The 16,484-nt window shown below is 38.9% G+C and overlaps 1 protein-coding gene across 2 annotated transcripts in view; it reads left to right on the top strand.

Moving 5' to 3' along the window:
- The window catches only part of CTDSPL (CTD small phosphatase like), a 67,964-nt gene extending 52,348 nt beyond the window's left edge, over nt 1-15,616 (top strand). For both annotated transcript variants that reach the window (XM_026051892.1, XM_026051891.1), the window contains 4 exons: nt 3,708-3,764; nt 10,499-10,591; nt 12,178-12,363; nt 14,282-15,616. In XM_026051892.1, the coding sequence (XP_025907677.1) occupies nt 3,708-3,764; nt 10,499-10,591; nt 12,178-12,363; nt 14,282-14,407 (462 nt within the window). In that variant the 3' untranslated portion in view covers nt 14,408-15,616. The remainder of the gene's footprint in view (nt 1-3,707; nt 3,765-10,498; nt 10,592-12,177; nt 12,364-14,281) is intronic.
- Nucleotides 15,617-16,484: the final 868 nt, after the last annotated feature.

The raw sequence follows: 16,484 nt of genomic DNA, 5'->3' as shown, positions 1-16,484 counted from the left end.
ATTTTGGCTGCACTCTGCTTTTTCACTGCAAGCATAAATCCAGCAGTCTAATCTGGCAAGTAGTTCAGTTGCCAGCATTTAAATATGTAAACCATAACTCATTTTGGGGTTAGAATTTGGCAACAGTCTGTCTTTGTTGACTTAAAGATGACCATATATGGAGATACTAGAACAAATATTCCTATGCCTCCAAGTCGAGCAGAAACTAAGATTCTTCTCTCTCTCTCTATTGTGCCTGGTGGTAGATACCAATTTGTGGTGATGTGCAGGAATCTCTTAACCTCAGCTGCAGCTTGTTGTCTTCTACAGCCAGTGTGAGGTGCCCTTCAGAAATCTGCAGGGAAATTAGAAACACAGCTGGATTGGGAAGGGAGGTAGTAAGTCTTCCTAATAAAAAGAATCAAAAAAAAAAATCAAAAAAGCTGAATGTGCCTGTCTAAATGTACATAAACATAATGTATTAGACTCTCTGCAATGTAAAAATGAACGTACTGAATGCTGTGGATAACTTTGTGCTGTGTTTTTATGGTTCCTGAAAATGAAATGCCTTTTACGTCTTCATGAAGCATGCTGGTTTTAACCATTTTAAGGAGATACATGTGTAATAGCTGACATAGTGTACGTCCTTTCTTGTAAGATGGAGGTTTACATTTATTGCCAAGAGTACTTGCTCAGTCAGCTTACTTTTAATCATCCCATTTATTCAAATGATATTTAATGAGGATTTAAATGATATTTATGGTTATTAAGTGATAGCTAAGGAAAGTCAAAGACGAGTCTCCGTAGTCTTGAATTCTGAACACTGTTTTCTTGTCTGTTTTTTTTTCCCCTTCCAGCTTTCTCTTCCTAGAAATAAAATGCGCTAGGCCAAAGGTACAATGATTCATGTAGTAATAGCGCAGTGTAAATTAAGACCGTGCCGTCAGAGGCAAATAATTTGAAGCCCTAGGATGGTAGTACATAACTGAGAAACAGGTTTTGGAGTAATGGCTTTAGTTAGTTAGTATTTGGTCCTCTGTTCAGTATACTTAGTGGTACTGTTTGGATTTTGTGACAGAGGGAGGGAGAAACGTCAGCTCAAGTAAGGCCATGGTGGTCATTAAGGATCTTCTGATGATTTCCAGAAGACCAGGAGTTTTAACGCCTGTATTTACACTACTCTGCCTGAATAATTATGTTCCTTTTGCAGCTTCATTACTGTTTCTATTTATTTTTTCCCCTTTTGTAAAGCCTTTTCTTAGGCAGGTTCAACTTAAAAGTACCAAATTTGTGTGCTTTTTTAGTGCAAAATGCTTTAAAACACATGCATGTTTGGGGCTGCATAATTTGGTTATGAAATAAGCTTCATATTTCAAATGCACACGTATCTTTTAACACAACCAGAGTTGCAAGGTTTATAAAGTGCTGCTTTATGAAAGCAGCAACATCTGAAGGAGGGTAATTCTCATCTTTTTATGCTCCTGCATATCTGTGAAGTTTTAAGAGGTATTAGTCTTTTATGTTACATGCATTCTAAAGGAATAAAGTATAGGGTGCTTTGGCAAGAGTATAAAGGAATAGATAGACATTATAGATATGGCTCCCATCATAAAACAATAATAGAAGCAAAAAGCAGAAATTATTAAATCAAGGAGATATAAGCATTGTTCTCTATAAAATAAATAAAACCACATGCAAGTCTGGAATGTAGTCACACTCAGAGATGTCCATGAAATATTTTAAACTACGTTTAACACTTTGCAGCTTTTTATTAAATACGAGATGTTTCAAGCGAAGAAGAGCTTTTCAGTAGAAATATATTATGTTTTTTCATGGCTGCGTGGTCTCAGCTGAGCTTTGTCCCTGCTACACACGTGCAACCCCAGGAACCATGAGCCAGCAAGTTGCCATGGACTTTTCTCCTGTCTTCCCATCATGAAGAAACACAGAAGCCCTGTCCATTCTTTCTTCCTTATCTGTTGTCCCAACGAGATAACTATGTAGTATCCAAAATACAAATCGGGGAAGCCAAGATACAGTGGAGCAGTTTGGGTAGTGTTGCACAGGGTGAGGGTGAGTCTTTGCTAACAAAAATACTGTTGTCTAAACAGAATGTGTTTTCTGACCTCTCTTTGCTCTTCCCCCGTTGGTAGCAAAGCTCAGTCAGGGCTGGGTTTTCATCAGATTGCTCCAAAACTCCAGCAGCTTGGCACAGAACTGTGCCACTTTCCATGTCTGTACAGAGCATTTATCTGGCTTAAGGAAGTCATGCACGTATAAATATTGCGAGTGCAGGTCCCTTCGAAGTGTGTGCAGAGCTGGCACCCACTTAGAAACTTAGGTGGCTAAGTCTTATTGGAAGGGCATGTGGGTTGCTTTCAAGGTGAAGCTGCAGAATGGACCTGTTCCCTGGCACTTAGAGATGCTGCAGAGTTCTCCATGCGGAGGGCAGATCTGAGCAGCCCCCTCTTTCTGTCTTTTCAGAGGCACAAAGAGGGATTTGTCTTGGAAATATTCGATTTCTCTTTCCACACACAGCCTCTTCAGAGTCTCGCTTTTATTGGTGCTTAAAATCAGTCTTTTTGCTGAACCAAAAAATCCCATGGGATACCCTGCATAAATCTTAGAGATGAGTGAAGATGTTCTCCAACCAAAGTATTTCCAGTATTCTGTATGTGCTGCTATCTGTGAAGCACATGGGCTGTTAATCAGTCCTGTAAAACTAAATCTGGCAGCTCTGTGACAGCTCTTTCCAAGCTGTGGATCATGACACGGGTTACAAACTTCACCCAGACGTATTTATGTGATCTGTTCATCACAGAGCCAATGCGTGACCACGCTAAAGGCTTCTGCCCAGATCTGATACCCACTTCAACTACTAAACATCCTTATCTCAGAGTTCATCAGCTACCTCTGCTGTGTAGCCAAGATGAAGCTGCATCCTCTTAAAATCTTCTTTTTGCAAGGACATTTTTCTACTTGGAGCTTTTTGTTTCCCAAGTAATTATTTTCCTAGACTGACAGTTCTTCGTAATAAAATTTTATTCAGTTGGATGTCTGAAGCTGATAGAAAAAAAATCGAGGATTTGACATCTTGGATAGTGTTTTCATCCTCTTTGGGATTAAAATTCAAATTTGCATGATGGTTTGATGGGCATAACAAGTTTTTGAGGGTTCTGGGAATCACATGACTTATCTTTCCTCGTTGCAGCTCTTGGTTCAAGTAGATGCTAATTGTATCAGCTCCTTTATTTTTAGTTAATGAGCGATTGATTACATAAATTAGGATCTGTGCTTAGAGGTAGTTGCAGAAAGTAGCAGAATTTCTTTGTTGTCATCTGCACAGAGTGCCTAAGTTACCTGATTAGACATTTATACTGGTAAGCAGGCTCAGTGTGTGCTCAGCAGCAGTGAGGGTTGCTCAAGCAGGTAAATGCTTTAGACTAAATGAAACTCAAGTAATAGAAGGCAACGTGAGAAACACTCCATCCAGCGAATAGAGCTGCATGAGGCTTAAAAGTGCTATTCCTAATAAATAAATCTTTATGTATAAAGGACTCAGGTGCACAAAGTATATCTGTATAACCAAAAATGCTTATGAACTCATTCCTGAAAGGTATGGCTGCTTGCTGCTTATTTTCTTTGCTTTTTTGCTTTGTGTGCCTCTGAAATTTCTCCTCTGATGCCCCTATTTTTAATGTCTGTTTGTTTTCTTGTCGCTTTTGCAGCCGATCAGCAACGCCGATTTCATTGTTCCTGTTGAGATTGATGGAACCATACACCAGGTGAGCGCTGCCCTGATGCTTCAGCTGTCCTCAGGATCACAGCGTGTTGTCACCTTTCCCTCCATTTGCTGCCTTATACTCGATAAGTTGTCTGTTTGCAAGATATAAAAGCTTTGCTCGGGAATATAGCACTTAGGTACTCGTGCTTGAGCAGGTAGGACATTTCTAACCATTTCCTGGTCTCCACTGTAACTGCTCCACTTCTCTAGATTATCCTTCTTGGATCTTTAGCACTCATCTCCTTCTCTACGGTAAATTATTTTCAAGTAGGAAATACAGAGAATTAAAGCTTCTCAAAATCACTAGTCCCAGAAATACTGCCTGAATGCTGCATTTCTTATTCGCTGCACAGATGGACTTCAGTACATTTTGGTAGTCATATGAGCACAGCTTTGTAGAAGCATAAAGACATTTCTTCAGCGTTTGTGCCTATCTCTGTTTAATTTCCATTCCTTTTTGTCCTGTAAGCAACTTAGGCTCCTCAGCTTAGGACTTATCGTGTACTTGAATATCTTTAAATGATTCAAAGTTAAAAAGACTAAGTGTTTATGCCTTACTCTTTTGAAACTTTAATAGTTCATGCTGGAGATACCTTATTACAATTGAGGTAAAGTTGAACCTTTCTGATATGTGAAGTTTACCAATTGCTTGAAATAGCTTATGTTGGTTGTTGTAAGCTTTTATCGAACTGCAAAGCTTCTCTGGACATGATTGAATGACATTCTGCAATACTTTGAATTTTAAAATGATGCCTCAAGTAAATACATTACTTTTTTTTTTTTGGACAAGCATGTTATTTTTATCTTTGAAAAGTGCAGAGGCCATAAAGTTATTTCATAGTTGTTGTTTGATGCCATGTTATAAAATTCATCAATGTAATTGTTACTTTGTGAAAATAAGTATCAGCCAATGGACTGAAACAGGTTTTAAAAGGATAGTTGGGCTGACAGTCTCTATACTGTGGCTGTTTTACTTAGGAGGAAAAAATATTTAGAGTACATTAAGCTGTTAAGTTTCCTAGTCATTAATGCTTCAAACGTAAAGGTCACATTTTGAGGATCTCCTGTTGTGATAGTGTCTGTCCTCATTTAATGTTGGCATTAACTGTTTTGTGCCTCTTTCTCTTCCAGAACTTTTTTGAATCTTTATGAGACAATTTGTGTAACAGTTTTGAAATCCCCAGTATAGTCATCACCTAGTTTGACAATATTATATAGGTGGTACATATTGGGGAAAAAACAATAAAATGACCTAAGGCTTTACAATGCATCACTTAAAGCTGGAGATCGGGATGATAGTTGCCTATGCTTTTCCACTCTGCTTTAGTATAAATAAATTTCTTAACAAACTTAATGCAATTAGGCAAAAGCATGTGAAAAAATGCACGTGTTTCTATTTTAAATATGCAGTTTTAAAACCCTGGTCATGGAGAATGGATTTGTGCATATGCAAAGGTGAAGAGGAGGGAGGATGCCCTTGGTAGAGAAGATCAAGTGAAGCTGGTCTCTAAATGTGCTTTGCAGGAGATTTCTTGTCCAACTTTAGGAACTTGCTTAATCCTTTTGTATTTTAAATTCATAATCTCTTTAATAGGTAAAATATCTCTGTCCCATCTGAGCTGTTAAAGTGGAGGTAATGGTAAGGGAATTTGAGATCCTTGAAGGAAGTTTGTAGGTTATGCAGAACAGGCAAAGCTTCAATCCTGTGTTTTTCCCCAACTCTGCAGCCAAACCTGCAGTTATTGCCTGTGTTTTTTTGTTTTAGTATGATAATCTGAAGAGCAAAAGTTGGTTTTCTAGCTCAGTCTGGCACAAATTGACTCCTATATGTTTTATCAGTAACATGATGTCTTGTCAAACAAGAAGGTTTCTGAAAGAGTGTTATTGTGCCCATGCTCTGCCTTAGACCCAACTCCACAGAAAACATCTGGAGAACATTTTTCTGAAAGTGCCCATTCAGAAAGAAATTCCACTTAACGTTTTCTTAAAATGTCACCTAACAGAAAAACAAGTTACTATGACATGATGGATTGAAGTGCCTTCACATATGAAGGATCCTGTGTGGCTGCACATTGCAAGAGATTTGGGACAAGCTTCTCTAGCGAGTTCGTGTTCATGGCAAACACTGCAGCCTTCCACTGGTGCAGTGGAGGTACTCAAGAAGTCTGTCCCTAGTTTGAGGAGTTGATTCTTGCTTATGTCCTTCATAACCAAGGGTGAGGGAGGCTCTTGTTCTTCTAGAGGGAAGTTCATCATAAAAGGGTGTTTGTAGAAACCAGCTTCCCTCGATCAAAAGTAGCTTTTCTGAGCTTGACCCTCTCCTATCTTTCTGTCTCCACCCTAACATACCTGTCTACTCAGATGGGTTTGTCCAGGTAACTTTATTTTGCAAGGAAATAGATCATATTGCAGAGGTGCTTCTCTTTTCTTTTGTTACAGATGTTTTCATGCTTACAGAGACTGTGTCCCTGTACAAGGCAGCTAAAGCTACGGATTAATTCCAAACTTTGTGTCAGAAATGATAGCAGTTAGAAAAGAGGTGCCTCTAATGCAAACTGAGTTTTCCAGCCAGTTCTCTACTTTTTCTCTAGTCTTTCGAATAAAAGGAGTCAAAGTTGTTCTCTTCTATCAAATTATAAATGAGAAATTGTGCCAAGTCCAGTGAAATGAGTTGCAACTGAGAGTGCTCCTTAGAGGATGCCTATTGCAGATGACAGATACCATTCTTTTATACCTTAATTTCTGCACAATCTTGTCCTCTTTTTCAGAATGTGACTCCCATTGAACAAGTGGAGGGGAGTCACAACCCTGGCCGTAGAAGCCATGCATTAAAATAACTGTAATCCAGGGTGCCTGAAGAGTGCTGGGATACACGAGCCCTTTTATTTAAATTAGCCTGCAATGACTTTGTGCCTCATGCTGTCGGTAATAGGGTGCAGTCAGGTTTAATTTGTTTCATATTACTTGGAACTCTATCCTTTAATGTGATTTATTACTTGAGTAAAACTAGGTTTTAGGTGGATTTTTTTCCTTTAATAATTGTTCTTTTTTATTGCTGTTCCCCAAACCATAGAAATGCTTAGCATATATACCTTTGAATATAATATATAGGTGTTTCTATCTGGTGGAAAAAAAGAAAAGAAAAAAAAAACAGTATAAATAAACTTTCTTCCTCTAAAGGATAAAATTCCTTAATTCTGTTACAGACGGCTGTGACCTGGTTCAAGTAATCCAGGATAGGCTGTATCCATTCTAACTGGCCTATTCTTGGTTACTTGCACTGGGAGGCAACCACAACCCTGGGACCTAGGAAGACAAGACTCATCTCCTGCTTGCTCTCCAGAAGATCCACCTATCCCAGGGAGTAGGAGACTGCAGAAGTTGGAGTTGTCATGGGCAGATATCTCTGTCATTACTTGAAGATTGTGCTATTTTAAAGTTGATTTTGAAAGACTGTTCTCTGTGTCTTATTTTTAATGGCTTAAAATTAAGCTGGGTATCTTTTTTGGTTTGCAAAAGCTAAGTCTTTCCAGGTTACTGAAACTGCTTTGAGGTATGTAAAGCCTACGTGGAAATACTAAATGCTTGGAAACAATTAAAGATAATTACTTGTGTTCTGCCATTAGCAGTTATATAATCCTGTGAAAACATGCCTAGTGCCTTTTTCATGTTTCAAAACCATCAGAGTAAGGTTCACAGAAAAAAAGTCTATATTCCTCTGAATCCTTACTGCGATAAGGAATAATTTAGTGAGTACATAGAGCACAGAAAAAAAAAAATGCAGCATTTTTTTCATGCCTTGAGGATGGTATATAAATCTTAGGGGGGAAAAAAAATGCCAGGAGCCAGTTAGTCTAGAGCCTTGTGCTGGAGACGTCATGCAGCCGAGGAAAAGCCAAGCCACAAATAACCATGCAGCATTGAGATTCAAGGCCAGCAGCTAACAAAGTGAAGGGAAAGAAATCCAACTGAGGAACAGGAGAGGGGGAAAAAAAGGTTGCACAATCAGTTGAAGAAAGGTTTTTATGTGAAGCAAAAGCAAAGAGATGGTGTAGCCCTGGATACCAGTGCGCTTGCAGTTGCTTCCAGGGTCTAAGTGTGGCTCCTGAAAACAACGCTGAGGGGAAAGTCCATCCAGAGTTTGAGGGAATACTGTCCTGGAATAAGTAGTGTGGTTTAAAAGAAGTGGATAAAGAAGGTGGGACTTTGAAGAGAAAGAAGGGGGGAAAAACTGGTGAGATATCATCCTATCAGATTGTGTATATTGTTAGAGAGGCGCTTAAATAAAGAGAAAATCTGTTGGCCAGCACCCAGTAGGTAAGTAGACAAGGAAAAACAGCAAGAGCTGTGGAACAGGGAAGCAGAGGGAGCTCTGTGATGGATCAGGAGGCCACAACTGCAAAAGGCTAATGATAAAACTTTAAAAATCCTCTACTTGGAGCTATTATGGGCTAGTTGCTACAGAAGGACTACAAGCCACCAAAAGAGCATATTCCAAATATCCACCTCTGTCCACAAATCTGTGGTTAAGAAGCTCTTGGTCTCTTTGCTGCTGGGTTGATTTACTGTGGAGCAGACAGGTTGTGTTGCAAGCACCTAAATGCTTGGCCTGGAGCCCGTGATCCCATTCCAAGGGGAAATGCTTCACTGACACATGCAGAGATAGGGATGAACAGGAAAAGGAGGGTTTCTGGTGCTGGGACTGAAAACACTGGCTTTATTTATTTATTAAGCTAAAGTAATGCCAGATTCTAGAACTTTCTTGCCGAGAATGGGTTTAAGACTTTGGGGTGGGAATTCATTCTCCTGGCTTTTTGTGCTCTTAGGAATGAGTGTAGGAAGAGAGCTTAAGGTTGAAGGATTAAAAGCTTCATAATGATTTTTAGCATTAATTAGTAGCTCATGTCGTACTGTCTTGTCTCACACTCCTCAAATGGAGACTCTGTGAGTGTATTGTTCCTTTAAAAAAAAATGAAGAAATTAATTGGAAAGGAAATGCTGCTACTGCTGCAAAAAAAAAGGTTGCTCGAATAGTTTTAAGTGAAGAATTAATTGCACTGTTGGAGGAGAGGAAATTACTTGGTTTATGCCCAGTGAAATACAGGAAACTTCACTGCAATAATCTGGCAAGAGAGTAATGCTGAAGTACATCTGTTAAGTGTTTTTAATTCATAAAATGTCACACTTAATAAATTAGTCAGGTGCCTGCTGAGGTTGTTCAAAAATATTTTAAAAAAAAAGTTATAAGTTGTTTTTCATATCGAAGTTTGAATGCATTCTTGCCTGAATGTATTGCTTGCATTTCTTTAAATGGCAGAATTAGTTTTGACTAAACTTAATAGAAAATCTTATAAAACGAATCTTCATGCTTTGAGCTATGGGCTGCATAAAGTGAAAAAGTAATTAACACTTTTGCAGTAGTCATTAACGTACAGCTCTTGTACATTTTTTTAATAAAACTTTGCATTTTGGTTTTCCTTTTTTTCCCCTATTATGCAAGTTTTTACTGAAGGCTTTAATTGTTACACCTCGAGCTAGACTTGCCCTGTTTTTCTGCTTCAGGCTTTTTCTCTGGCTGCCTTTTGCTCTTTGCCTTTTAATTACTGTGAATCTAGTAAAAGATGTACAACTAATCCACTTCTGCCTTTTGAAGAATGAAATTTCAGAAGTTAAATCATATTTGTGCTTCTTGACTTTAGTTATGTATTGCTTTTCTGTTTGATATTTCCAGTATTATAGATTGCTTGCTAAACTAAGATAAAATACTGCTAGTGTTTTCTTAAACTTTTAATCTAACAGCAAACAAGATAAATACTTTTTTCCCCCAAACAGACTCCCTTCTGCAACTTCTAAGCTTATTTTTAACTATTTTTAAGCTTTCTGGATAAGAGTTATCTCTGAACACAAAGCATCTTCCTTCTCCAAATAAGAGGGACAAGGATGGGTTTAATATTAATAATAATAACCAAGCTACCTGTGGTTGTCAGTGCAAATAGGCAGGATCACTCCTTTGTTAAAACGGACCTGTTTAGGAAGAGTAAAATTGAGTATATTTATTTAAGGTGAGACATGCTATGAATATCTATGATAAGGCTGCAGTGGATGATGATGCAGGCTTCGCCACTGACTTTTAAAAGCCACATTTGCTGCACATGAGTGGTGCTGTGGACCTTTTTTGCTGACTAGCTCTGTACAGATCTAGGTGACTGATAGTTATCTGTAGTGCGAAACGGTGCTCAGCGCCTGGAATTTAGAAAATGAACAAATTAGCCACAGGAAGAAAACAGTTCCCCGTTGTGCAGTTCCTATTATCATAGCACTTTCTGCAGATGTACTTTTTCTTTGCAGCTCAGGATGTAAGGAAGCAGCATCACCAGAATCATTTCACTTGAGAGATCTGAATCCTCTTTCCCGGAGCAGCCCTGCTGTCCTTCTTTGCCTTTAATGAGCTTTTCAGAAAGCATCACTGCAGAAGCTGCACAATATTTGCTATTGCATAATCAGCATGGGTCTCTGCAGCCCATGCATTCAAATTTCCCAGTTTTTGAACATCTACTTTTATCTTATACGCCTTATCTTTTCTTTCAGCTTTTTGTATGAACTCCTTGCATGCTAACTCTGTCTCTTCCAGTGTCAGGATCACAGCAGTGCCAACGAGGGGCATTTGTTTGCTTGTTTGCCTTCACTCCCTTCATCGTGAACATCATGTGACCTAAATATTCCCTGTCATTCCAGGTTTATGTATTGAAACGACCACATGTGGATGAGTTTCTGCAGAGGATGGGAGAACTCTTTGAATGTGTGCTCTTCACAGCCAGTCTAGCCAAGGTTTGTTGGTCTCTGCCTCTCAGTAGCACTTAATGTTGCTGGTTAGTGGACATTTGAGTGGATTTGCTATGGATAACTATTTCCATAGTTGGTACTATCTTAATTTTTCCCCTTCTTTTCTGCTTCTTTGTCTGACAGTGTGTACATTGTCTGCTAGTGTGTGGGTAAGTGTTCCCATGGTAACAATATCACATATGGGCTCGTCTCATAATGTAGCCTCCATGCATTGCTCATAATGCCACTATGAAAGGCTTACAAGTTGCCATGGTTATCGTGGGAAATTAGAACAAATAGTGTGCGATTAAAGCAATATATTAAAGCTGGGCAAGAAATAAAGTGCACTGTGCCTAACACTATCTGCATAATCAGCCAATGATCCAGAAATTACTTGGGGATGGAAGTACACAACGCGCTTTTGTACTGTCAAGGTGCAATTATAATTAGAGGTTAGAAAATTAGGTGCTGTAAAGCCTGAAATGTCAACAGGAGCATTTTGTGCCCTCTGATCCTTGGTAGCTGTAGTGCCTTGTAGGTAGCTTTGTGGTAGATGTTCTGGCAGTAGACCTCTTAAATGCTTTTGGTGTAATGTATTTGTGGTGTCTTGTTTTAAGACTGTGTTGTTCACTTTAAAATACTGTTCTAGCAGAGTAAACTTGCAATAAATCAGTGTTTGCAAGTCCTTAAGCCCATAGAGATCTGTGGGAGGGGACAGGATCCTGTTTGATCTACTAGATCGCCTCACTATCAGAGGATTCTTCTGTGCAACCTATTTATCATAGTCTGTTCAATCACACAGTGAAAATCCTAAAAAAAATTGGAACAATTTCTTCCTGCAGTAATCTGTGTAGCAGGTTTCATAGGCAGCAGATGATTGACCTCACTATTGATTTTTTTTTCAGTTTAAAAAATTGAAAAAAAAACTCCTTTCTTGCAAAAACTAAATTCTAACTGCAGTTTTCAAGCATATAGTCACTCATATTCCAGTTTCTTATTTAGATACTTTTGCTTGAATAATTTTTACCATATTTTGGATCCAAACTCATGCCTCATTTAAAGTATCATTTATACATGGCTGTTCTTTATAAGGCCATCTTTATTTGATCTTTTATGACCCAGTTATACTGTTTGTTAATCTTAGGATTCTTACTGTCCCAGTCATTCAGTGGGATCGTTTGAGAAAGCTGCGTCAGGGTCAGATGCCTTTGTTGCAATTTGTCCTCATGTCCACACAGAAACTAATGTGCTGTGGAACTGACTTCATTGGTTTCATGGTAATGTTAGGTGAGGTCTCTGGATCCATCAACTTTTAAGTGTGAAAGGAGAATTATAGAATGACCCTATAAATAAAAGCAAATTAATAATTCACAGAAAACATTGATGCAAATTATATTCTTTAGAAAGATAACTCTTCCACTTTTGTGTTATCATTGTACTAAACAGTTCAGATTTGCTAGCAGTTTGCTGTTAGGAAGGAAGAAAACAATCAGAAAACATACGAAATTACTTTGTGTCCCTCTTTCTTTCAGTTCTGTGAACTAATCTTATTTGCAGATTGTAACTTCAGGTTTCTAACTTCTATTTTTAAGTATGCAGACCCAGTAGCAGACTTACTGGATCGCTGGGGTGTGTTCAGGGCAAGACTCTTTAGAGAATCCTGTGTTTTCCACCGAGGAAATTACGTGAAGGATCTGAGTCGACTGGGACGTGAGCTGAGTAAAGTTATCATAGTAGATAATTCTCCTGCATCTTATATCTTCCATCCTGAAAATGCAGTAAGTATTCTTAATATTTAAGGTACTCGTGTGTAACTTTATCTTTCTGGGCTTTGTCCTGACTTTCTGATTCAGAAAATACACTTTCAAAATGTTAGTTGTATTAGTTTCTGTGTTCAGGCTGCAGGTAGGTTCTAGTGTTCACTGTCAAATGGTGAAGGGACTAGAGCAAACTCGCCTCGACACTGTGTCATAATCATGACTGTTCATCAGTTTCCAATTTTAGCTTTTGGCATGAAAAGTCTATCCGTTTTTGAAAAATACCAAGCGGTGTAGAACCTGCATAACTAACCTAGCTCTAAATAGTGAGGTTGCCCTCCAGCACAGTTTCTGTTTGTCAGAGTGGTGCTTACAGTAAGAACAGTTTATTTGAACTGCATTTAGTACAACATCTCCTTCATTTTGTGAAGTTTTTTCTGCCTCTTTTTGGACAAGATAATTAGTTTTACTGGTTACCATCTGGTTACTCTATTCTTTGCTTGGGGGTGGGGGGGAGAAAAATATGATCTTCTTGCATCTTTTTTGCTTCTTCTTTTGGGCATTTATATGATAGCTTACTTCATGATTAGAAGTATTAGTCAACAAGTTCACTGAGTTTCAGAAGGATAAAATGCAGGCAACAGTACCTAAAGAGAAAATAATTGGGAGCAGTGCACACTGTCATGTATTTCATATCAGCTCCAGGTCTTGTCATGGAATGGCCTGGCCCTTGTTCCATCAGTTGCTACTCATCAGGACAGCTGCTCACATCTGTTTGGTAGCTGCCAGGATAGCAAGCTGGAACTCCCTTAGAAATACTGACTTTCAAAACACCAATAATGTTATTTTTGGGTTTTTAGTCCTTATTTATGAGTGTGTGTGAACTGTTAAAATTAACCTATGAAGTTTTTGTTAGGAACACTGTTCTCATGGTTCAGCTTCTCTTACATAAGTAGCATTTTAAGTGAGCATTTTTTCTCTTATAGTAATCATCTTTTAAATCCAGATCGAAATACTCTGCTCTAAATGATTAAGGGAAAATATGCTTCTAGTTGGTGCCACACATGATTTAAAGTTGCTGTTTAAAATAACCAAGAGCTGTTATCTTCATAGTTAAAATTAAAAACCTGATCCAGATCGTAATTCGCTGTCTCAGAATTCAGTGCCAAGAAAATAATGAGCTGTAGAAAGTTGGGAGATGAAATCAAGGGCCTCGTCCGAATGGTTTAGTCATGTACAGGAAAAATGCTGCTAGCTAGAAGATATTCGAGTCTCTGCAGAAACCAGAGCACATAACTAGATCCAAAGTAGTTTTGCAAAGACCTCAGCATATTTATGTAGTGAAGATGCACAGAACTGCTTCCCCAAATCCAGCCTGCATGTTTGAGGTGGGCTCTTACACACATTTTTCTCTGAACCTGCTCTCAAGGTCTTAAATTTTAATCCTCTGTACTAACTGTTTAAATATTTCCTCCTCAGTCTCATTTGTCAAAGAGATTTGCTGCCACATGCCTATGTTTAGTGACTCACACTGATAATACTTAAAGGAAAAAATGACTTACCCGTAAATAATTCTTTCCAAGCGGAATGTCAGGACAGCTTCATAAAACGTATCTTCCAGTCTGTTTCGAATACCAAGGAGGTGGAACAAATTGAGCTGCCTGGTGTCGTCTCCTGTAGATTACCTGGCATATTCCATGTAGGAAAAGGTCAGCTCCATCTCCTGCTGCTTTTGCATCTGGGTTTAATGTGCTGTGTGTAACTGCATATGAGAAACATGAGCCTGAACCTGGGATTCCACTCGAATTCTCACGACTAACAGTTTGCTTTACTGTGTTAGCAGTGAGTTACGGGACGTCCGCTTGGGCCAAGCTCTCAAGGGCTTTCTTTCAAGGGCATCATCAAGTCATCTTAACGCTTGTTGGTTGCTTCCTTTCAGGTGCCTGTGCAGTCCTGGTTTGATGACATGACAGACACGGAGCTGCTAGACCTTATTCCTTTCTTTGAAGGACTAAGCAAAGAGGAAGAAGTTTACAGTATGCTTCATAAACTCTGCAACAGGTAGCCCTTAACTCTGACTGACTTCTGCTACCAGGTTGCAGTTGCTAGAGGCTGACTCCATCTTTTTCAGCTCTTTCAAGCGTAAGCTTTGGGGAGGTCACTCCTATCAGAAGTGCTACTCTTGATCTTCCTGTTACGTTGTACACGAAGGACAATCATGAGTGATGCTATTAAGCCTTCAGAAGCCTGACTCCTAAGGTCACGTGTTCAGACTACTTTTTTTAAGGAGAAAAAAAGAAAAAAAAAAAAAAGAAGCTATTTTAAATGGAACTCTTTTAATGAATTTCATAAATGGACACCTTTTACTGGATCAGCTTTTCTTAAAACATGCCAAAAAAAGAAGCTTGTATTTCAGCAGTTAATTTCTCTCCCTTTCTTCCCCTCCCACTATGCAGACAATTTTACCCACCCCCCTGCTTAGAGCAGTTGACCTGACTCTGAATTTTTTCTTACAGAATGAAGTGCCTTTTTGAATGTTATTTTAAGATAAAAATTCATTTTTGTATAAGACATATTTCCAGACATCTTTTAGTCTTGTATTGTCTAAATGCTTTAAAAGGAAAAAGGAAAAATTTTATAGAGCACTGTAATATATAACAAAGGAAAAAGTTGAAACAAAGATGCTGGGTTCTTGTCTCCACATGGACATTAAGTTGTGTTACATTTTGTCATGCTCAGAAGGTTTAAGAGTTTGTGGGAGGGATGATTTGCGTTACGTGTTTGTTTCACTGATCTGATTTTGGACATATCTGCAGTTGTTTGAGTATTCAGGAATGATGGAATTGAGAGAGAAAAAAAAAAAAAGAAAAAAAGGGTGGCAAGTAGATCTAAAGCACCTTTTTCTCCTAGACAGATGAAGTTCTGTTGTCTCTGCTTACGCACAACTGCCATGCCATATCGTTGTTTGGAAAATGGTTATCTTGGGAGAATGGGTAGGAGAGCTATTTATTAGTTTAAAATTCTTTTCTTACGGGAAAAAAAAAAAAACCCATCTGGGTAAGCTGGATCTGTATTGAGCTGTTTTGAGTACTTTTTTTCTTTTAATTGCTGCTACTGTATACTCACCAAATGGAGTTGACCATCGGCTGTTATACTGTTTTTGCCACTGTGCCTGTGCTATGAAACATTTTCTGTAAGCTGCAAACTTGGGCAATAAATAAAATGCAGGCTTCATAACCCACCCTTACGTATTAATCCGATGGTACCTGATATGCCAGAGAACTCAGTTAAAGGTGACCTGCAAAGGATACTTTTTTCAAATTTTTTTCTCCCTTTTATTCCCTCAATTGGATTAAAGCCTTCTGCCCATCATCTCTGTGATTTTTTTTCCTGCTTTTTTTTTTTTTTTTTTTTTTATCCTAAGGTATGAGGTGCAGTCTGGGAGCTTGGTAAAAGAGCAGGAATTTTCTCCAGAGTGATCCTCTGTCTTTGGAGTTGGAGAGATACCGTCTCCAATTCCAAGAGCTTTAAAGCACTACCTGAAAGTAGAAATTGAAGTGGAATCCCACTTTCCTAACTTGGGATTCCAACTAAGAAAAGACACACAATTCTTTCTTTTTCCTTTCCAGTGTCACCTTTTTTCTTTTTTTTTTTTTTTTTGCACCCGAAATGTACAAACATCAAAATTACAGCTCCGTTTCTCTCCTCAGAGAGAGCCAAACGGAGTGATTGGTGCTTCTCACTGGCCTCCTGCTAAATTCAGAATAGCCGATCCCTCCCCCTTTGCCTTTATTTTCCTGAAAAAGTCTCAATGACTTGCAGGAAAACAAGCAGACCACACAATTTGCGGTGGACGTGGGGTGCAAATCCTTGTCCACGGCATTGGTGAAGCAGCTTAACAAATTCAGACCAGCCTACGCAGGCAGCGAGCAGCTTGTCAGAGGTGCAGGATGAGATGGGAAGGGGCCATGTCCCGTCGCGGGACAGATGTGCACCAGATGTGCTCGCTGGCCCTCGTGGCGAGGAGAGTGTTGCAGGCAGTTCCATGACACTCATGAGTCTCTCCAGCATCACCATGTGTTTTCCTACCAGTTGGCATTAACTTAGTACTGTATATTTCTGTGCCACGATGGAGAATAGAA

This window comes from Nothoprocta perdicaria, unplaced genomic scaffold (genome assembly GCF_003342845.1).
Source record: "Nothoprocta perdicaria isolate Ctin4 unplaced genomic scaffold, notPer1 scaffold_80, whole genome shotgun sequence".
Lineage (NCBI taxonomy): Eukaryota > Metazoa > Chordata > Aves > Tinamiformes > Tinamidae > Nothoprocta > Nothoprocta perdicaria.
This window is presented reverse-complemented; position numbering and strand designations above follow the sequence as displayed.